This window comes from Pundamilia nyererei, unplaced genomic scaffold (genome assembly GCF_000239375.1).
Source record: "Pundamilia nyererei isolate P.nyererei 1_Seehausen unplaced genomic scaffold, PunNye1.0 scaffold00054, whole genome shotgun sequence".
NCBI classification, from domain to species: Eukaryota; Metazoa; Chordata; class Actinopteri; order Cichliformes; family Cichlidae; genus Pundamilia; species Pundamilia nyererei.
The window spans coordinates 1,139,434-1,160,627 of record NW_005187455.1 but is presented as its reverse complement, the minus strand read 5'-3'; the positions used below and the strand labels follow the sequence as shown (position 1 = coordinate 1,160,627).

At 38.9% G+C, this 21,194-nt stretch overlaps 2 protein-coding genes and 1 long non-coding RNA gene across 4 annotated transcripts in view; 1 reads left to right on the top strand and 2 right to left on the bottom strand.

Moving 5' to 3' along the window:
- The first annotated feature begins 1,882 nt into the window (after positions 1-1,882).
- On the top strand, positions 1,883-10,023 carry gpr155b (G protein-coupled receptor 155b). Of its 2 annotated transcripts, none has more exons than XM_005733680.1 (20): positions 1,883-1,978; positions 2,426-2,634; positions 2,744-2,891; positions 2,979-3,108; positions 3,907-4,085; positions 4,262-4,414; positions 4,517-4,584; positions 4,925-5,096; positions 5,338-5,493; positions 5,696-5,779; positions 5,918-6,041; positions 6,165-6,249; positions 6,444-6,531; positions 6,797-7,022; positions 7,168-7,245; positions 7,511-7,665; positions 8,025-8,120; positions 8,222-8,286; positions 8,382-8,519; positions 9,220-10,023. In XM_005733680.1, exons 2-20 carry the CDS (start codon positions 2,477-2,479, stop codon positions 9,728-9,730), a joined length of 2,814 nt encoding a protein of 937 aa, XP_005733737.1. In that variant the 5' UTR covers positions 1,883-1,978; positions 2,426-2,476; the 3' UTR covers positions 9,731-10,023. The 2 variants fall into 2 exon arrangements, with proteins under 2 accessions (XP_005733737.1, XP_005733738.1); XM_005733681.2 differs by having other exon boundaries at positions 9,162-9,288.
- A 3,210-nt stretch (positions 10,024-13,233) lies between these two features.
- LOC102196724 (transmembrane protein 41A-B-like) lies at positions 13,234-20,273 on the bottom strand. The gene is made up of 6 exons (XM_005733679.1): positions 20,063-20,273; positions 19,774-19,969; positions 16,110-16,260; positions 15,827-15,988; positions 15,495-15,633; positions 13,234-15,404 (listed from the first exon to the last, which is right to left on the bottom strand). The coding sequence occupies exons 2-6, from the start codon at positions 19,911-19,913 to the stop codon at positions 15,169-15,171; spliced, it is 828 nt and encodes a 275-aa protein (XP_005733736.1). The 5' UTR covers positions 19,914-19,969; positions 20,063-20,273; the 3' UTR covers positions 13,234-15,168.
- A 603-nt stretch (positions 20,274-20,876) lies between these two features.
- LOC102196545 (uncharacterized) overlaps positions 20,877-21,194 on the bottom strand; it is a 3,094-nt gene continuing 2,776 nt past the window's right edge. The window contains exon 4 of the long non-coding RNA XR_311745.2: positions 20,877-21,004. This is a non-coding gene — a long non-coding RNA (uncharacterized LOC102196545). The remainder of the gene's footprint in view (positions 21,005-21,194) is intronic.

The window sequence follows — 21,194 nt, the reverse complement described above, 5'->3', positions numbered from 1 at the left end:
CAAAGTGTAAAAGGCCTTAACTTCCAGGCTCCACTGCAGAAAACACATCAGGGGGAACATGAATGTCTAATTTGCCAAAACCACATGTGCCTTAACAATGTGCATCTGTGTGTTTCTGTTGGAGCCACTGAATGGTACTTTTTTTTTGTTTGTTTGTCTTTTACAGTTATGTGTAACATGAGCTTGCTTCTAATGTTTATGATTGAGGTGTTAAAATAAATTTTGTATGGGAATATGGCAACATAATTGAACTGATTTTTGTTTTGCATTTTTTTTTTGTTTTTTTTTTTGTTTTTTTTGTCAAAGCTCCCTTGACTTAATATGAAGGTCATGTGTTTGTATCAGTATGATTTCAACAACCAATATTGAATGATGGTATTATTTTAAGTTATGTTTAAGAACTGTGCAGTATTATGTGTTTGCTTCACAAAGCATTGCTTTAAAACTGTCCGGTATACATGATCCATCATGTAGGGATCATGTATACATGATGGATCGTACATATACAGTACATGTATGGATCGTGTATGATCCATATATATGATACATGTATGGATTTTGAAACCTACATGTCAAAAAGGAACTCTTAAAGACAATCATACACAAACTTATTTACTTTAAAACAATGCTTTATGTTCTTTGCTTGGGGGTGAAAATGGAGCGCTTTTATTCTGTTATGCATTGTAAGTAATTTGATATGACTGTACAATGATCATGTGATAAAATGGGAACGATGCATTGTAGTGGCAGGATCCAGATGAAGTGACTTTTCTTTTGTATTGCCAAATAAAAATATGCATCTTTTACATATCTGTGCAATAAAATCAGCAAATACATTCTTCTGAGTGAGATCAAAGAAGGCATTGTCTGTTTTATTGTTGTTTTGTTTTGTTTGTGTCTTCTGTAACATAATTAGGCAGAATTATAGTATGTGCAACTTTCATTATCCAGCAGTATGACTGATTATTATTTCACATTGTGTTACTGCAAGTGCAGGCTCGATCTCAATCTTTTCTTGAGCTGCAGAACTTGGGAGTCGTCTCAGACATTTTGCTCCTTTGGCATAATTTATCCCTGCTTGATGTGGTGTATCACTCAAATCACAATGTAATGTTAAGAAACCCACCCTGCTGAATTAGAGTTTAAAAAGCCCACATTACAAAACTAAAATATAAGAACTGTTTTGCAAGTATAAGATCATCCATTTTTTTCTTTCAGTTTTCAAATGTCATTATGTAATCATTTTTAGTTAGATGAAATTATGTCAGTAGACTGTGTCTGCCCCTTAACATGACTGTCACTTCCCTTAGTGATATTGAATCCACACCCCTGATGTAAACTGGATGGATTTTCATCTCCCCATCGTCTTCCCCTTATTTTTACCCCTCCTTCCTCTGAACTGATTTATGGTTTCCCATCATTTCAGTTACATACAGTCTTCTTCACGTTACTTTAATAAGTATATCACTTCTGTGACTACATACCAGTTCAAGTCTTATTGATGGACTTGAAATCCAACAGTTTTCCTTGCGCAGGCTCAGTCATACCTCCTCACATTTGCTCAGTATCATCAAGTGAAGGATTTATTCAGTAATTGCTTAAACCGTAAAGGTATGTTTATAAAATCATCACCTCTGGAACTTACAATCATTATCTGAGGCACTATTTCTTTTTTTCCACAGAAAACGTGCAACAAACATTTATAGCTGATAAACGACAAAAATACCTGCAATTTTTGCACACTTTCCCTAAATTCATTAAATCCAGCGCACATGACGCTGCGACACGCCAAACTTTTTTGAAAACCCAATCACAGTTGTGTGCTAACATACCTCGGCTCTCATTGGCTGAATCATCTGTCAGTCATTTTTCAGGGCGTTGCCACATCTCAGCAGCTGTCAGATTGTATCCAAATGACAATAACACGGAATTGCACAGCGAGCTTTTCTGCACAACGATGTTCGTCTGAAATAGAGAGGTAGGAGGTGTCGCTGTGAAACAAAGTATTTTAAACAGCACACTCAGTCAGATGTAAAGTTACCGCGCCCTCGTATTCGTTTTTAGCATTTAATTATGCTAGCGCTAACCTGCGGTAGGCAGTAGAAACGGTGCTTGTTTGGAAAATAGCATATTTTGTATCAGCGTTGGTAGACTTTAAATATTTCCGGATATTGCATTTAAAAAAAGGCACCGTGCTAACATCGCTTATAGTGACGCGGATGCGTAAATAGAGATGCTGGTAACCCTGAGACTCAACCAGTCGCTAACCTTTCATTTACATATTTGTCTAAAGCCCTTTTTAAATTCTATAGACGTGACGTTGCAATTTGCTCTTAGTCTTAGTTTACCCGCTGTTATATTTCTATGTTGCCTGTTTTTGAATCTCTCCAACCTCTGATAGTTTCCTCTCGGCGTCCTCCCTTAGTGTGCTGATATTCCTCACCTGACCTCTCTGATCACCCTGTCCCAGATCACAATGGAGACAACCAACAGCTATGTGCTAATCCATGGGAAGAACATCTCCCATAGCACTCTGACAGGGCCTGCTGCAGGACCTCACATGTCCATAGACAAGCTCTTCCCAGCTCTCCTGGAGTGCTTTGGCATCATACTGTGTGGCTATATAGCAGGCAGGTAGGTGATTGAGAATTAGACCATGTTTTTGCCCAGTTTTCCCAAAATATTGGCTGGGAAATGTAGTAAGTGCCTAGTGTAAATGTGTATTTATCCCCCCCCCACCCAGGGGTGACATCATCACAGAGAGCCAGGCTAAAGGTTTGGGGAACTTCGTATCCAAGTTTGCTCTTCCAGCGCTGCTTTTTAAAAACATGGTGCTGTTGGACTTCAGAAATGTCATATGGGCATTTCTGTGGAGTGTCTTGGTTGCTAAGGTTTGTGTCTAACCACTTGTAAGTTTGCATTATGCTGAAGATTTATAGAAAACAAAAACCTGATCATCACGCTTCTGTCCTGTGTAGGTGACAGTCTTTGTGCTGGTATGTGTGCTGACACTGATGGTGGCCAGTCCAGACAACAGATACAGCAAGGCTGGTCTGTATGCCATCTTTGCTACTCAGAGTAATGACTTCGCCCTTGGATATCCTATAGGTAAGTGCAACAAAACATTACTGTTTGCTCTTCATTCAGGGTTGGCAGTGGAGAAAGTCCTCTCATGTCAGGGAATAACACAGAGTATAAACAGGTTCGATATGAGCTACAAAGTGCTATCAAGGCTGCCAAGGAAGCATATTCCCAATAACTTAAGTGCTGCTGCTGAGATATGTGGCAGGGAATCAAAGTTTTAACTACCCATAAACAACGGAATACACACTGGTCAGGGATCCAGGACAACACCCTACTGGAAAACCATAATGACCTTTCAACGTTGATATCAAACTTCAGGTAGCACACATATAGGGTCTCAGGGCATCTCCATCCTAGACTTCCTTGCTCACAGATCACCGTTGGTGACGGTACAAAACAGCTCTGCCAAGCTTTCAGTCAACACAGCAGCCTCCCAAGGATGCCACTTCAGCACCTATGATTGTAAACCTTTGACTGTGCCTCTACTCAGAATAACAAGATCACCATAAAGTATGTAGATATGGTTATGGCACAGCCATCCTCAGCTGCATTATAGAAGAAGAGTCATGGTACAGGGGACTGGCAAACGATATAACTTGCTATAGACAGGAGAATAATTCCTCTTCTTAACATACGGAAAGCCAAAAAGCTGTCAAAATGGATCTTGATCTTTAAGAAGATAATTTTGTGAGAAAGACTGATAAATCCACCAGCAGCTGTACTGCTTTGTGCCAATGGCAATGAAGTCTATCTTAATCTTATCTAATTAAGACATAGAGAGTGTGTATATATTTCATTGCCTCTCTGTCTTCACTTTTCTAGTTGATGCTTTGTATCGAAGTACATATCCAGAATACCTCCAGTACATATACCTGGTTGCTCCTGTATCCCTCATGCTCCTCAATCCCATCGGCTTTGCTCTTTGTGAGGTGCAGAGGTGGAGACAGGCCAGCCATCCACAGCACAGTAGTCTTGGCATCCTGGGAGTTGTTGTCTTACAGGTACTAAGCATGCAGGTGTTTTGACAAGTGCATTAATACACCTGTATATCCTAAGGTTTACTTTATTTGCAAACTTTAAGGACCCAATTTGTACATTTGTAGCTGTTTCCCACTTTGATCTTTTGCACCAATTTTAGGTCTTCGAGTTTTAATTTTTTTTATTTTTTTCACTCTAGGTGTTGAAGAACCCAATAGTGTTCATGGTGATAGTGGGAATCATCTCTCACTTTGCGCTGGGCCAGCAGATCCCTGCTGTGTTGTCAGAGTTTATAGATGGTCTCGCAAACTCTTTTGGAGGGGCAGCGTTGTTTTACCTTGGCCTCACTATGGTGAGTTGCACTCTTGTGTTTGTCTATCTTTTCTTCTTCTCCTAAGGATAACCTGTTTTACTTACCATGAAGGATATCATCAGCTGCCGTCTTATTTGGCAGGTTGGTCAGCTTAGAAAATTAACCAGAGACACTGGAGTTGCCTTGATATTGCTCATCACAGCCAAACTGTAAGTGAAGCCTGAATGGAATAGTGTGAGCGTAATTGGTTTAAGGTGGCCTGAGCTAGTGGGTTTTTGTATTTGACCATATTTTGCATGGTACATATTTTTCTGTTAGTTGCCATTATTTTGTATATAATATGTAATGCAAGATACACTCTGTCTTCAAAAATACGGAAATGCATCTTTCTAAAATGGCAACAAGCCTTTAAGCTTCACCAAGAACTCTTAAAGAAAATGAACAAAATATGAAGTACAGAAGTGTTTTTAATAGTCAGTTTGGTTTTTGGTTGATTACACAGCTCCATGAGTATATTTTTGTCTGTCTCTCTCAATGTCATCCTTTCAGCTTGATAATGCCGCTGGTCTGTAAAGACATGGTGGATATTCTGGACACTGGAGTGAACAGCACGAGTGCCAATCACACAAGTTTGTCCAACTTTGCTTTCTTATATGGAGTTTTCCCAACAGCCCCCAGTGTGGCCATCTATGCTGGACACTATAACATGGAGTTAGAAGTGGTATGTTCTCTTAATGTAACAATCATACTTTAAAAAGCTGTATGAAAGGAATATTACTTTTTGTTGTTGTTGTTGTTGAAACACAAAGAGAAGAGGACTCCCTTGTGACTAAAATGTTCCATCTTTCATGCTACTGGTAATGATGGCATGGAAACCCACATGGTCGACACTTAGCCAGGTATTTTAAACTTGGTTTTTACATTCTCTCACCCCCAAATCCTGTTTGTTTGGGTTTTTTTAGGTAACGTCAGGGATGGTAATCAGTACATTCTTGTCGGCACCAATCATGTATGTGTCCGCCTGGCTATTAACAATCCCTTTAATGGACCCAACCCCCTTGGTTACAGAGCTTGAAAATGTAAGCTTCAACATCAGCATTGTCAGCCTTATAGCTCTGGTAAGTGCCTTTGAATTCACCCCAGTGCTCTGGTTGGATCAGTGGGACAGGGAAGAATTTTAAAATGATAAAGAAGAAGCACAGAAATGCTTTAACAACACCTAGAGCTTAAGCACAGGAAGTTGTGGATGATAGCTGGTGTCATGATTGATTTTCCAAATATAGACATATCAAATGATCGAGTATGATTATTTTCATTCAGGTGTGGACCATAGCGGTGATGCTGCTCAGCAGGAAATTTAACAAACTCCCTCACCTATTTGCGCTAAATCTATTCCTGGCCCAGGTCAGTCTTATTTCGAAAACATTTTTTAAAATGAGATTTCAGTGTTTAATTCAATTGATTCATTCATGAAATGTTAATTGAGAACCTTGTATACTGTAGGTACATGTTGTACCTTAAACTCTGTACTTTTCTCTATAGTTCCTAGTGTGTGTCAGTATGATCCTGTGGAATTTCTTGGTGAAACAAGAGGACAACCTGCTCGGCAAAATTCTCACCTTCACTTTGCTCTATGGGTCTCTTTACAGTACATACATTTGGACAGGTAAGTGAATACCTGTAAGTGGTTACACCTGTTTTATGAATGAAATACCCCAAAAGTCAAATGATTTGTGTTTAGCTGGTAGATGTTGGTGATTGTATTTGAATGTTTTGTTCTCTTTTTCAGGTTTAATCCCTCTCTGTCTGGCTCTGACTAACAGAGATGATCTGCTGAGACTCCGACCAGGAGTCTTCATGATTTTGGGTTGGGGGTAGGCCACCACAGAGAAATGAATAAGGATATTTTAATTGACAATAGAATAAGAGAATGAAACATTTTAAAACTTTTACTGATTGAAATGTGACTTTCTTTTTCTTTGTGGAGACAAGAAAAGAAGATCATATCAGAGAATATGATCTAAAGTCTAAGTAATAACAAAATTATTCAACCTTTCTCCACGCACAGGGTTCCTTTCCTAATGGTTGGTGGTCTTCTCATATCAGGAGAGAGGAGTGATACGATAGACTCTGCCTTCTTCTATGGCAGAGCCCAGGTTGGAACAATACCTGCTGTAACTCTACATTACACTTTCTAAAGAGTCGTTCTGAACTCTTTGTTTATTTTTGTCCAGTCTTTTTCCTTTTTTTTTCAGCTCAAGACTTTTTATTTTAAGTTCAGGTTTAATGCTGTATGTGGAGAAAACGCACTGAAATTCTTTTACCAAATTAAAGTAATATTTATAAAAAGCACACTTCAGGAATTCTAGAACAAGGTTTGTTTGGGAAGTTTAATTCATAATCTCATCAATTCTCCTCCAGATAATCAGCACTGCAGTAATTCTTGCGGTCAGCCTGGTTCTCGGTGCAATATCTTTGATGGGTCTCAGCCAGGGAGACTGGGAGCAGAGCGGCTACCAAGCCCTGAGCAGAGCTACTGTAACGGGTATCAATGATGAGGTGAGGGTCCCTGGTGGCCTGGAGGATTCACACCAACAGCAAGAGCAGACACAGATGTCAAATTCACCTGCCTGTGGTATCAACTCGGGTAACTCCATTCTTTCACTTTGTCTTTAGTTTATTCTAACTTAAACATAATCTGAGTCTGAATCTCTGTTATCTGTTGTCATTGAGTTTGTAACCAGATGATGTGCAGTAAATATGTTCATTCATTCTGTTCTGTTGCTGTGCAGACCTCCACGGTTTCTCTCCTCTCCAGCCCATACCTGATATGATAGCCAGTACACAGAGGGACCACACGAACAGCACAGGTAATAAACATACATTTCACCTCACCATTCACCGTTCAGAGTAAATTGTGACGTTTCATTAGTTTTATTATGAATTCTGTTATTTTAATTCTAACAATAAGTAAATGACACAAATTTAAATGTTTGTCTTCTGTGGTTGATTATTATGCATTTTTATAACTAAACCAAGTGTATAGCCAACAGTAGTCTGTATAATCCAATAAAGATGGTTTACAACCATAAAGTTGGCTTTGTCATCTTTACTTGGAATTCTCTTCCTCTCTAGGCCACATTGGGGCGCTGTGTGATGGGCATCAGCAAAGTACTTCCTCCTCTGAGCAGCCGCTGAATCTTCCACCACCCGGGCTTCAAACCACAGACGATAAACAGACTGTGAGACATGTTCTGCTCTGTCTGCTGCTCATTGTCAGCCTGCTAGCAGTAAGGATGAAACACTCTTTATGATTATGTGTGAGAAAATGTGTGAATGGACTGATGCTGTTGTCATCCACATTTAAATCACCATTTATATGGACATTACAAGTGTATGAAAATTGCCTTCAAACAGTGTTATCAGTTAGATGAATGAGACCTTTAAATATAATAAATCCTTTGTAGTGTTGTCTTTATCTACTTATCTATCTTGTTTATGATATAAACATCTGGATTAATATAAAAGCTGTTAATAATTAGTAACCTTATGCTACGTTGGATTACCTGTTTGTAAAAATGGAAAGTTGTAATGCATGCCATAACAATGTCCTGGTGCCTGATTGGTGAATGTTTCTGCCTAAATGAAGAACCTGTCCAGCTGTCTGTGGTGGTTGTTCAACAAAGATCCAGGAAGGCTCTACCTTGAACTACAGTTCTTCTGTGCTGTGGCTAACTATGGACAGGTATCTCATACATCAGCTTATTGTATATATGAAGTGTTGCGAGTAAAAAAAATACTATTTTCAGTTGTATCTACTACATTTTGTTTTCTTTTTTCCCCCAGGGCTTTTTGTCCTTTGGGATTTTTGGTCTGGACAGACACCTAATCATCTTGCCTTTTAAGAAGAGGTGATCTGAGACTTCATTGGGGTTTCTAAATTAATTTGTGATCAAATAAATAAAACAATACTAGAACAAGTTTTTTTTGTCTGCATTTTCTTTAGATTGCTTAGCCTGTGGCAGGGCAGGGACATTGATGATTTGAGTCCCTCGGGTGTACCAGAGGAGGTCAGGCTCACCTGTACTCAGTTTGTCCGCTACCACAAAGACCAGTGTGTACAAGACATAGTACACACACGCAGGTATGAGTACTTGTTTACATGTATTTGTGTGGGGTTTTCTTTAAGGACATTTGTGTGTGTTACATAGTACAGTTTGTGTATATGATTTGTTTTTAAATCACCCCTCACATCATCTGCTTATAGAATTTATTCCCTCTAAGCAAAATATTTTTGAAGTAAACACGGAAAACAAATTATTAGAGATCTCCGTTTTTGAGTTTGAATTCTCTCTCTTTTTTTTTTTTTATTTTTTATTTTTATTATGTTCTTGTTCAATTCTGAGCATGTCCAAATAATTACTTCTGATTTTCCAGTTTTTCTCTGAATCCTCTTTGCATGTTGCATCAGTTTCTGGGTTTCCCTCTACATCAGACTGTTATTTTTCTTAAAATCAAGTCTAACCATTTTAATTTTATACTCTGCCGTGCCTGTTTTAAAATACTGAAGATCAAATTTAGACACTCTACTACAAAACTAAAACTTTTTTTTTTACAAGTCCTGGGTGCTATCGTTCTAACACAAAATAATTTATATTATCTCTATACCTTCTCTATGCCTTATAATCCTTCCTTTGCTTTCTCTTTTATTCCTTTCATGTACCCTTCCTTTCTTTTGCCTGCCCATTCCCTCTTCTTTTCTTCACCATCACCATCATCATCATAGTGGCTCAGGGGAGAGTGTGAACACTTCGACAGGTGAATCCTTCCTCTGATACTAACAGGTTTGGGGGAGGACTGGAGGATGAAAATGAAGTTCTGAGACATTCCTCAGCCCATCAACCCCTTTACCTAAACACACATTCTAGTGATCAGGGTCAGCTAAACGATCACTCACAGATTCTTAACCGAAACCACAATCCAGATAAATCCAGCAGCCAGTGTTTGCTTCCGAGTCAACCCCACCTAGAGCCCGAGAATGAATTGCAAGCGCATATTTCCAATCCTGATGCACCAGGAACCTCCCTTGACCACGAACCCACCAATTCTCAGCATGGTAATGCTTCAAGCCCTCCCCAGTTTCATCAGTATCCCCAGTCCCATCTTGAAAATGTGTTCCGAGGCAGTGACTTAGTAGATTGGCTGGTGGAACGAGGCCTCAGCGCTGGACGAGCCGAGGCACAGCTGTATGGTGCCCGTCTTCAGCGGGGAGGAGTGTTGACAGGTCAGCACAGCTTCAAGGATGAACCCAACTTTCTTTATCACTTCACGCAGCCAAGACGGGAGGAAGAGTAGGAGGGATCAAGATGATGAAAGTGATGAACAAAGCTTTCGGCATACCAAGCGACGGCCACCATAGCTGAGTGCCAAAGCAGAAGTGCCTTATGGTGCAGCTGCTTCAAAGGCCACTTAAGGTTGAATCTGGATCATATGAGACACTCATTTGCCCACCAGAATTGGGTTATTTGTCCTTGTATATTCAGGGTGGTTCCCAGTTGAATATCAACTTATTAGCTAATCGGGAGAGAGGTTGTGCTTGCAGTTGCTTTAGAACAGGGGTGGGGAACTCCAGACCTCAAGGGCCGGTGTCCTGCAGGTTTCAGATGTGTCCTTGATCCAACACAGCTGACTCAAATGGCTAAATTACCTCTTCAACATGTCTTGAAGTACTCCAGAGGCCTGATAAGGAACTAATAATTTGATTCAGGTATGTTGACCCAGGGTGAGATCTAAACGCTGCAGGACATCGTCTCCTGAGGTCTGGATTCCCCACCCCTGTATTAGAAGGAACTTAAACAAGGAAATTGATGGTTGGGGTTAAAAAGTTAGAAAGGAGAAACGATCACTTCCGACTGTTACTTGCCTCCTTTTGGTTGTGGAAAGAGCCCTTTGGAATTTTATTATGGCTATTATATTCTTCTATTTTATTTTCATCGATTATTTTGCTCTCAGTTTTCTCACTGGAATCACTCTGAGATGTAAACAGTACAGAATCAGTCCCAATTGTAGCAGGTAAAAGTTTTATTTCCTTGATTGCTTTCTGGATATATTTTTCAAAGAAATTAACTTAAATGACCATGCTTAAATAAATAATATTTAAGATGAGCATGCACGTGGTGAGAAGACCAGAAAAGCCGTCAGTAAACTACTCAGTGACAGCCTGTGACATTTCTATCAAAGAACAATGTCATATTTTCTTTCAGGGGATATCAAAGCGTCCAGAATCTGCCTGTTAGTTCAGTTATCATTTTGCACGCTGTGTCTTTTTTACAAGCTCCAGTCTATGCTGACTGCTTGCATGACTCAGCAGTATGGACTTCTCCTCAGCAATGAGCTGTTTGCACTAACTGAATAAATACATTCTTCCCTTTTTTTTTCTTCTTTTTTTTTTAAATTATGCAACTCACTGGATAGCTGTCTCTTGGTGATGCTGCAGAGGAAGTTTGTTTTCTTTGCAACTGTAATTGTGTTGCAGCTGTTTAGTTTTAAATATTTGTTCAGGACTGATTTTGAATTCACTCATCCATGGTGGAGCACCACCTCATACGGGCTTAATTTGAGAATTCAGCCAAAATTCCTCTCATGTTCTTTGCCTTTGAGCCCAACCTACACAACAGAAGACAAAAGCACGTACAGTAGTTATTGGAATGACAAATCTGGCCATTTGAATGAAAGACAGGTAAAGCCAGAGGGCTCACGTTGTCACAGATACAGTCTTTCTTTACAAACCACTGCTAAACTGTTTACGTCTGTAAGAAAGTTCTACTACTCTGTCCATTTAAAAAGATCCTGTTCAAAATGTGTCGAGTCTACGGTAGCAAAGTCTGCGGTCACTGTAGACGGTTACGTCTTTTCATTGGCCCGGAGTCTACGGTGAACGTAGACACTCTACGCTCTGGTCCAATAGGAGTGCTGAATCCCACTGTAGACTAGCCAACATCTAATGTATTACCCCCATTTCTAGTCTTTTCAGTGGCGACACTAGAAATTTGTGTTATAAATCCAGATGCCCCTGCATGTCGTCAGCAGGCCGGGTGTTGTGAGCACAAGAAAACGATTAGAATAGAATGTGATGAAGTTTGTTTAGATGATAGGGTCCAGCTGTAAATCAGAGGAATAAGAAAGGATTTGTGAATGTGTGTGCGTGTTTTAGGCTGGTTTAGCTATAAGCCTGAGTGTGTGTGTGTAATTTGTAACTGTAATGTAAAAGTGGGGGTCTGCCTGTCATAAAAGGAAATAGGAAGCCACAGTTGGGAGATGCTAGGAATGTATGGAACAGAAACAGGAAAGAGAGGAGTTTGTTACCCTTCTTCCCGAGGTGCAGAGAGGGTACGGCATACCTCCACACATCCTGTTTTATAGGGGCCTGAGCATTTGTGTCACACACACACACATCAGCTATGTGTATCCATATATGGTAAATTGCGGCCCTGATGGTCACCGTAGACCTTGCGCTACCCTAGACTTGACTTCTCTGTGAATAGTGAATACAATCCCAGTAGTGCTCCAGACCTAGTGTGTTTCCTTTGCGTTTGGAAATCGAAGATGTGCAATTGAAAGTGGTCAAACTGGGATGTTCAAGGAGTGTCATCCTCAGGTGACATTAAAGCAGGCTTGAGCTGAATTAAAAAAAAAAAAAATTAAATGGTTGTTGGATGCAATTTTATTATTATTACTTTTTAAGTGGGCAGAGTTACAAAACTGTGTGGTTGCACTTTCGTAAATGCCTGTTACGTTGTTGCTGTTTTACACTATTGCTACTATGAAGTTTACAGTGTGTTGGCGAAGTTATAAAAGGTGGATGGAAATATATGCATGTTTAAAAAATGTCAGGGACACAGATCATGTTAATGTCAAACTAATGTTTGCTGTGATTTTTTTTTTTTTGTTGACCTACTAATGTATTTGGTCCCCATGCATATATTTCCATCTTTTGATCCTCTGCCAACAAACACCATACTGGTTCATGCAATCAACATCAGGTCCTTGTGTTTATGATGTTTGATAAAAATGTGATTCACCTTTTTTTTTAAAGAGTGCCTGCCTCAGTTAACATGAAGGTGTGTGTGTGTCTTTGTGTTTGCATGAACAAAAATGTCTGAGTGTGTATGCGCGTGTTGCAAAGCACTGAGATAAAGTAAGACATTTTAATGTCGGTCAGCAGGTTCAGTGTAACAGTGGATGTTTTTAGTGTGTTGCTTTAAGTTAGTCGGGGTCAGTGACTGTAACAGAAGGCATAAATAAAAAATGTTTGCATCTAAATTCGTTTTTACTTCATCACTAAACTCGATTATTGATTCTAATTGGAAATTCACAAGTAAAACAAAGTAAAAAACATTTTAGATTTTTATTACATTACATTACATACAACCATAGAATATAAAATGATGGATAACTCCACCATGATGTCCCATTTTGAAGCGTGTAGATGAGCCTGTAATTTCATCACTAGGCCACTTCCCATAGGCTCCCACAGTACTGAAAATCTTTTTTGCCCCATGATGGGCATTAAATAGAAGGTTTAAGTCAAAAACATTGGCTTCACTATTCAGATTTGTAAGCTAAGTCCATCATTTCTGCTGTCTATGGCTAAAACATGATGGAGGGGGGAAGAAAAGATTTTTGATCAAACAAGAGGAAAATAAAAATCCTCTTCCACCCACACAAAAAGCCCTTTAAAAATAAAGGCAGCATACTTAGCAACTCCCCAGCCCCCCATAAATGTGTAATTTCACGCTGCTGATAAAAAAACAAACAAACTTGAATTTATTTATTTATATCATGTAGCTTTGACAAAATTACAGATAAAAATAAGTTAGGCACTTTGGGTGTTTTTCACATTCACAAATCAGGGAAAGCAGGAAAAGTTCACACACTGGGAGGCTACATTATAAAATGTGATACTCTAAATCCTAAACTGTAGTATATTGTTGAATATCAAAAAACAGTACATATACATATACTCAAACAATTATCCTGAAATGAGGTTGATCATGAAATGCCTCTAAAATACACACCAGACAATTCAGATTTCTGTAAGTAAGGTTTGTCATTTTCTCAGTTAAGGTTATTTGTTGCCCCTCTGTTGCACCTAACATTTGTTTTTGTGTGTTTTCTTTCATGATATAAATAAAAAGCTAGATTTTAAGACTCCTTTCTAAAGACTTTCTTCTCTCAAACATTGACTTAATAAATAAAGAACAATTCCAGTCAAATGTAAAGTGCAACACCACACGTGTTAATAGGAGCGCATTATACGATTTTCTCATGTCTGTAGTTTAAATATTTAAAAATGACACAATAAAAGGCTGGAAAGCTGATTTTAACTCTTCACTGAATGAATTGAGTGATTTAAGTGTTTTTCTACAAGTGATTATAATGTCTCTCTTAAAAAACAACAACAAAAAAACAAGCTAGTTCATTACTGTAAATGAGTCCAGAAAAGCTCCACATTTCTGCAACATTTAGAGCATGTTGCTCTAAATTATCTTTGTTGAAACCACCATGAAACCTCACACCTCTCATGTCAGTGAAAAACAGCTTCATTAAGACACATGTGTAAATGCTTCAGGAAATACAGGTACAAAACATTTTAAAGTCCAAATATACTTTCTCCATGAAGCTTCTTTAACAGCAATGACTACCAAATTAGTTACTAAATAAACATATGTAAGAGAAATGTTAGTCTAGCTGCTCTCTTCTTTATGAATAAAATAAAGAACATTGTTAAACTAATATCTGTAAAGAGATCCAGTCCAGTGTCCATGTAATATGTTAAAGTTATTAGAAAAATAGTTACGTAGGACTTTCAGTCTAAATCTACCTTACATATTTTGTGTGTATTTTCCACCATGACAGATCCAGATCAGAGAGACAAACCCTGAATAGCAGCCAATGGAAACTTAGGGGGGGGAAAAAAGTCATTTTAAGGCACTAAAATTGATTATATTTTTGAAAGAACACCAAAATGTTGTATATCAGACACCCTTCAGTTTGCCCAGAAATGAAACTCACAGTATGACAAACATACTCATAATCATCATAAAAGCCATATCCATAAGAACTACTGAGACTGCACGGTCCGTTTCAATTATGTTTTGTTTGTTTTAGGATTTAGATTGGGATCTGTAGATGGGGAAGTTCAAAAAGTTTCTCAGGGTCATTACGCAGGGTTAAAGAAAATGACATGAAACAAGGCACTGTCGAAAAAATAAAAACCTGCAACTATTTTTAAGGTAAAATATTTTGTAAATAGATTGTTTTACCTTCTCACATGCTCTAATGTGCAGCTTTTCTTCATAATATCTGATTAATAATCTGAACATTTCTAGATTTTGGACTGCTTAGCCTTATAAAAATGCCAGTCCTGTCCTGTTTAATTAAGACAATAGGTGCAGATCATTACAGCGTATGTATTTAAACAATACGTTTAGTGTTTTAGGGCATTTAATTGCCTCTGTATTGCTGTAACAAAGGAGCCCAAGACATTTCCAGCCCCATCTCAGAAAACTTACCCCAAACCTTTAGGGAACCTTCAGTATTAAAACTTGGTGTAACATGATCAGAAGCCAAGTTCAGAACAGATCGTACTGTAGGTATGATAACTCTCTGGCGTGACCTTACAGAAATCTGGAGTCACCAAAAGTTCACATGCCAACCAGCGGTCAGTTTTTCCTCACCTCACTTCTTCTCACATTAAGTTACATTTAGGTCTTCTTTTACCTCACACTCCGTCATCGCCTCTTCCGTTCCTGCTTGATATCAGTCTCACTGATTCCGTTGCTATCCATGCCATCCACTGTGAGGCGACCTTTGCTGTAGTGTTTAATCAGTGCTCCGGGTAAGAGGGCCACGAGGGCGATGGCGAGGAGCTGAGCCAGCGTCCCCCAGGAGAATATGTCATCCAGTGAGGAGATCTCTGAGAGGATGGCTCCGGTGCGAACACATATGAAGTTGTAGGGGATCAAACCTGAAAGCGAGAGAGCGGTGGCTGACTGATCAGTACTTGTTTTGTAGGTTTTTTAGTCTGCATGTTTCATGTTTGAAATTATGGTCTCACCTATGAACACGGAGAAAAAGAAAATATGCATAGGGATGTTGAGAACAGGACAGGTGATGTTAAGGAACCAGTTAGGAGTCATAGGGAAGAAACGAAGGAAAAGGAGGAAAAAGAACAAACTGCTGCGGTTTTCCTCCACCTGACGGAGGGAGGAGAATGGGTGAGGAGAGAAGAAGATAAAAGGAAATGTGAGAAAATTAAAACCTAGACAGCAAATGATAAAAAAGACATAAAGAGGAAATTGTAATTGGTTTGTCCTTCACTGAATAAATGATTTGCTGTGTAGTATAAAGTGAGAGAATTGGAGAGAAGGGGATTTAAAACATGCCTACCTTCCTCTGCAGCAGGGCCACCTTCTCAGGGAAGAGGTACACCACATACTGCTTTCCAAATGCTGCAGATAGCAGGAAGCAGAACGTGGAGCCTGTGGTGGCGAGCATACAGGCCAATGCCAGACCCTCCCAGGGCCCGAATATTGCACCAGCTAACATGTTCTGAGGAAGAAAAGCAGTCTCTGTTTAAAAGAAATTTGCACGTAGGAATAAGATATTTATCGGAAATCAACAAGACACAGGATTGGTTCGGATCATTGGTTTGCATTGCTGTGTGTCTCACCAGAAAGGAGGAGCCAGGTATGGCAAAAGACTGTTTGTACATGTATGCGCTACAGAAGAGCAACAGAACATAGGCGTAATGTTGTCTTTTGTAAAACTTGAGCATCTCTGCGAGCTCCCGTAGCTCGTCCAGGTCAGATGGGAACTTTAGCCTAGATGGAACAAACACAAGAATGCTGTGTGCATGGAAATACAGTATAAAAGGCAAAAACAGAGTATGTACTATTCTAACAAGTTGTGAGCTTTTTTTTTGTTTGACTACCTTTATTTTTCAAAATGATTAAAAAAATAAATTGGTATTGATTTTTACCATTGTCTGCTCACATGTGATGCTACTTCGCTACCTGAGTACCGTGAACAATAAATGATCTGATACGTTTTAAATCACCTTCATCATCTTATTTTCTGCTTTGTGGTAATTAAAAATAAATGGAAAAATACAGTGACAGACAGCACGTACATGGCAGTATATAAGTAATCTGGATTTTATATGAGAGCCTGAAATTAAACCCCATTTACTTCTACTGCATTGGTTCAGTGGTTGAACTACAGCACCCATAGGCAAAAATGTCAGCATGACTATGATGCAATTGTTTTTTTGAGTTGTGTATATATAGTATTTTTTTAAATTTGATTAAAAAAAAACACACACACAAAGTGTAAGAGAAGTGTGTCTATGTGCATGTGTGCACCAAAGCGAATCAGAGGGTAACAGGATATATCTGATTGAAGGACAGAAATAGTGTTGCTGCCTGTAGACTTGCGCAGAGGGTAGGAAGACACTTCTCAAAGCTCACATGCACACACAATAAAATCCCCCCAGTGAAACTCAAGATGCCGGCTTCCTCTGCCAGCTGCTCTGGCATTCAGTGTTCCTTGTTCCCACTGGTCAGTGGACGAATATTCTGTTCTGCCATTGGTCCACAAGTTGATGATGCATGAGGGTTCAGATACATGAAACTGCATGAGTGTATGTACTATAATTTTGCTTATACACAACCTCATGCAAAACACTCTGTATCTGCGCGTGCGCACACACACACACACACACACACACACACGCACACACACACACACACACACACAACATTCATATATAGCTTTCCACTAGCTTGATATTAATATGAAGCTGGACTGTATTAGGCTGACTGTAATCTCCAGCATTAGAAGATGTGACTGGGGCTGATATATAACTATTAATTAATTTCTTGTTTCTTTCAGTGATAAATTTGGTTACAGGTTCTCACTTATTATCATTATTCAGCTTGAACCCCTGATACAAGGAAGGATGGATCCACGCTTTCATGTTGATCACTCCAAATTCGGACCACAGCAGAAATTGAGATTTATCAGACCAGTTAACATTTTCTTCAGTGTTTTTCGAGTCACTTTTGGTGAGCTTATGTGAAGTCTATCCTCGGTTTCTTGTTCTTAGCTGAGAGCAGTGCCACCTGGTGTGGTCTTCTGCTGCTGTAGCCCATGTACTTTAAAGTTTGATGTTTTGTTCATTCAGAGATGCTATTCTGCATACCTTGGTTGTAATGAGTAGTTACTTGCTTACCTATCAGCTCAATGCAGTCTGTTCATTCTCGCCTGACCGCAACAGGACATTTTCATCCAGAGAGCTGTTGATCGCTGGATATTATCTCTTATGAGGGTGGTCAGGTGGAAAAACCCCAGTGGATCAGCAGTTTTTGAAACACTTATATCAGCCCATCTGGCACCAGCAACCATGCCAACCATGTCAAAGTCACTTAAACCACATTTCTACCCCATTGTGATGCTCAGTTTATTCAGATTAAAGTCATTTGTAATAAAAAAAAATAAAAAATCACTCGGAAATTCTAAGATTAAAGTTACAGACTCAGAAGAAAGCAACTAAGATTTTGTAAGGAATGGCATAACCTTCCTGTGCAAGCATCTGATCACATCTCCATCTTCCATGTATCGTACCTGCAGTGGATGACCCTGAAGTTAAAATTATACTTTACAACACAAATAAGTAAGTGCGTCTGGACTTTCAAAATCCACTGCTGTATACTGGAGCTAAACAAAATGGGGGAAAAAATTATGTACTGATGTTGATGGGGTGATAGTTTGTTTAGCTGCACATCCTCACTAATGTCTTCATGGATGGAACATTCTCTGTGTATGTAGAGTAGTGGAGTAGATATAACATTGCAGAGTAGGGCTGTGCGATATGACCAAAATATCATATCCCGATATAAGAATTCTATCATCCCGATAACGATATAAATCACAAAAATGTAACATTTTCTGTAAATTCTGTGTATCTCGTGCAGCTCGACTTGCGGGAAGTGTTTCCTGCTGCTGGAGTCGAGTGTTTTAACAGAGGCATGAAACTATACATTTTTAGACATAAGTTGTAACGGCCGCCATTTTCTTTGTATTTATTACACGGCGTGCTGCGGGGAAAAGCCTGTTCTAACGTTTGAGTCTAAGGTTTATTTTTTAGCACCTGGCGGCTCTTTTTTACTTCTCATCAGACAACACTACTTTTCATCCGTAAATAAAAATAGAAATTTTTATTGAAAACGTCACCTCACCAGATCCACTCACGCTATGCTTTTACTTTATAAGTAACAAAATATGGGTAATATCATTTTACTGGGAGTGCACCCTTTCTCTCTCCAACACAGACACATACACACTCAAGGATCCTACTCTTGGCTTCAGAGTGCATTGGTCTGCGTTATTCTATCATCTCTAGACAACCTCACACTTGACCGTCTGGCACATTACAACATATCAGTTTCATAACTCTCTCTCTCTCTCTCTCTCTCTCTCTCACGCACACACACAACACACACACACACACACACACACACACACACACATACGCAGAGACACACATATAGAAAATAAATCACTTCAAAACACTAATACACACACACATACACACTTAGAAGTGAGTTAATCGGTCCAGTATGTACTTGAGGAGACATGATGTAAATATCAAGCAGATAATATTTTAGTGCAACAATAACAATAATAATAATAAATTATTAACGTGATACTTATTGTAGATGTGATACTTTAAAAACAAATATCCCTTATTTAAGGCATATATAATTTTAGACCTTCATATCTTTAGATGAGTTCACATCATGTTCCAACTAATTCAACGATGGGAAGGTTATATGTCACTACTGCTTTGGTTTCCAAGATGGGGGGGAGGCCAGGGAATCCCCAAGGAATTTTAAGACAGACTTTAGGGGTGTCATAAAATAAATGTATCCAGGAATTATTTTATTTCACTTTCCTCCTGACTAAAAATGTCTCAGATAAAAGCGTGTAAGTAAAAAAAGAAAAAGATTTCTCTGCACTAAAGCCACAACCCACAACCTTCTCTCAACCAAGATGTTCTGCTTATGAAGAGTATTAGCACAGTGCTTTGGTGAAAAATGCCTGCAGTCCAAATTCAGATTATAGGCAGATAGATTTTAAAGAATGGAGTACCATAAGTACCAGCTTTGTCAAAGACACCCAATAATACTGATAATAAGGAACAGGTTAATGTAATACTGCTATGATAATTGACTTACCTGCATATCCATCAGTAACACCAAGTGGCTCTAATAACTGAAAGTAATATTTTTGCCCAAACTTGAATTCTGCATGTAAAGTATGTAAAGTTTCCTTACCTGTACTCCTGGACCTCCTCGTGCTCCCCCTGGGAGCCAGGCTGGAGCTGCTTGGGTCCCGGGGGAAGATGCGTGGACAGCAGGTAGAGGTAGACACTTGCCGCCCCGACAACTGCAGCCAGTCCCGTTAAGGAGCGCATGTTGCTCCCTACAGAAACTCCGTGATCACCGGATAAAACTCCGCTGACAACTCGGGCTGAATTTAAGCAAAGGGGAAAACCGCCGATGAGATAAAGTCGACGTGCTGCGGTTCAGTTGGACGGCAGCGAAAAAAGTGGGTGTCGCTTACCGAGAACCAGGCTACGGTGACGGCTGACATTCTGGCCGGTGTTCGGCACACGGATCACATGGCAGCCGGGCAAACTTTCTTTAGACTGATGGAAAAGAAGCTTTGTGCCCACAGTTTCTCCCCCAACACGTCTTATTTAAAATAACACCAAAAATGCATCCCAACAGGTCGTAATAATCAGGATGAGTTAAAGGTCGGTATTTATCTACAGTTGCACTTATGCGACCAGCCACCAGGGGGCGCTAAAGTCCACGATGAGTTCAGAGTAAGATGATACGATCTGATATTGTGCAATGGTAGTATTTATAGAGCAGGATCCTAACTGTGTATCATTCAGATTTAAACGCTAGGTTATAACAGTAATAATAATAGTTGTTATTCATACATATATAAATACAATAAAGACACTTAAAGCAGTCACACTGGCAACATTTTAAAGCATATATATATACCTTTTTTTCATCTTTACAATGCAAAAGTTTTCCTCCAAGTCTCTGTTTAGTGGATTTATATTCTTCTGCAAGGTCCTATGCATTTTACATATTATAAAAGGTAGCAATACTGCAGGAAGGTTTGATCAACCTAATTAAGGTTAAAGTTCTTCATTTGTTTTCCATAGCATACATGTGAGTTCTCTGAGGTAAAGATCAAAAACAAAGTAACGTACCTTTTATTTTACTAATTATTTACCATATAAGAAAATGTATTCTTATAACAATCTAAATTAGAGCATTGTAAATTTGGAATTAAAGATATCAGATTATCCTTTTAAATCCAAGTTGAACTTTATTATTTTTCTGTATATAATATAACACAAAATATTTACATTAGCATTATTTGTATGATTGCCATGTTTGTTTATTCAGCATGCCTTGGGTGGGAGCCACATTTATAAGAAGCTTTTGAAAACCTCTCTTTTCTGTCATGGATCATCAGGTTTCCCTGCAATAAAAAAACAAAAAATCATTAAGGCAAGGCAAGGCAAGTTTATTTGTATAGCACAATTCAACAACAAGGTGATTCAAAGTGCTTTACAGAGACATTAGAAACAAGAACAAATAAAAAGCATGATTTAAAATTGATTAAAACAAGCAAATAAACGAACTAACTAATTAACAAACAAACAAACAAA

Bases quoted from the DNA above. Each gene is read 5' to 3' on its own strand.
- gpr155b (XM_005733680.1), top strand. From the start codon at position 2,477: ATGGAGACAACCAACAGCTATGTGCTAATCCATGGGAAGAACATCTCC. The intron at 4,585-4,924 runs GTAAGTGAAGCC...TCATCCTTTCAG, and splicing joins TTGCTCATCACAGCCAAACT to CTTGATAATGCCGCTGGTCT. The intron at 8,520-9,219 runs GTATGAGTACTT...TGATACTAACAG, and splicing joins GACATAGTACACACACGCAG to GTTTGGGGGAGGACTGGAGG.
- LOC102196724 (XM_005733679.1), bottom strand. From the start codon at position 19,913: ATGCGCTCCTTAACGGGACTGGCTGCAGTTGTCGGGGCGGCAAGTGTC. The intron at 16,261-19,773 runs GTAAGGAAACTT...TGTTCCATCTAG, and splicing joins GAGGAGGTCCAGGAGTACAG to GCTAAAGTTCCCATCTGACC. The intron at 15,989-16,109 runs GTGAGACACACA...TTTCTTCCTCAG, and splicing joins TACCTGGCTCCTCCTTTCTG to AACATGTTAGCTGGTGCAAT.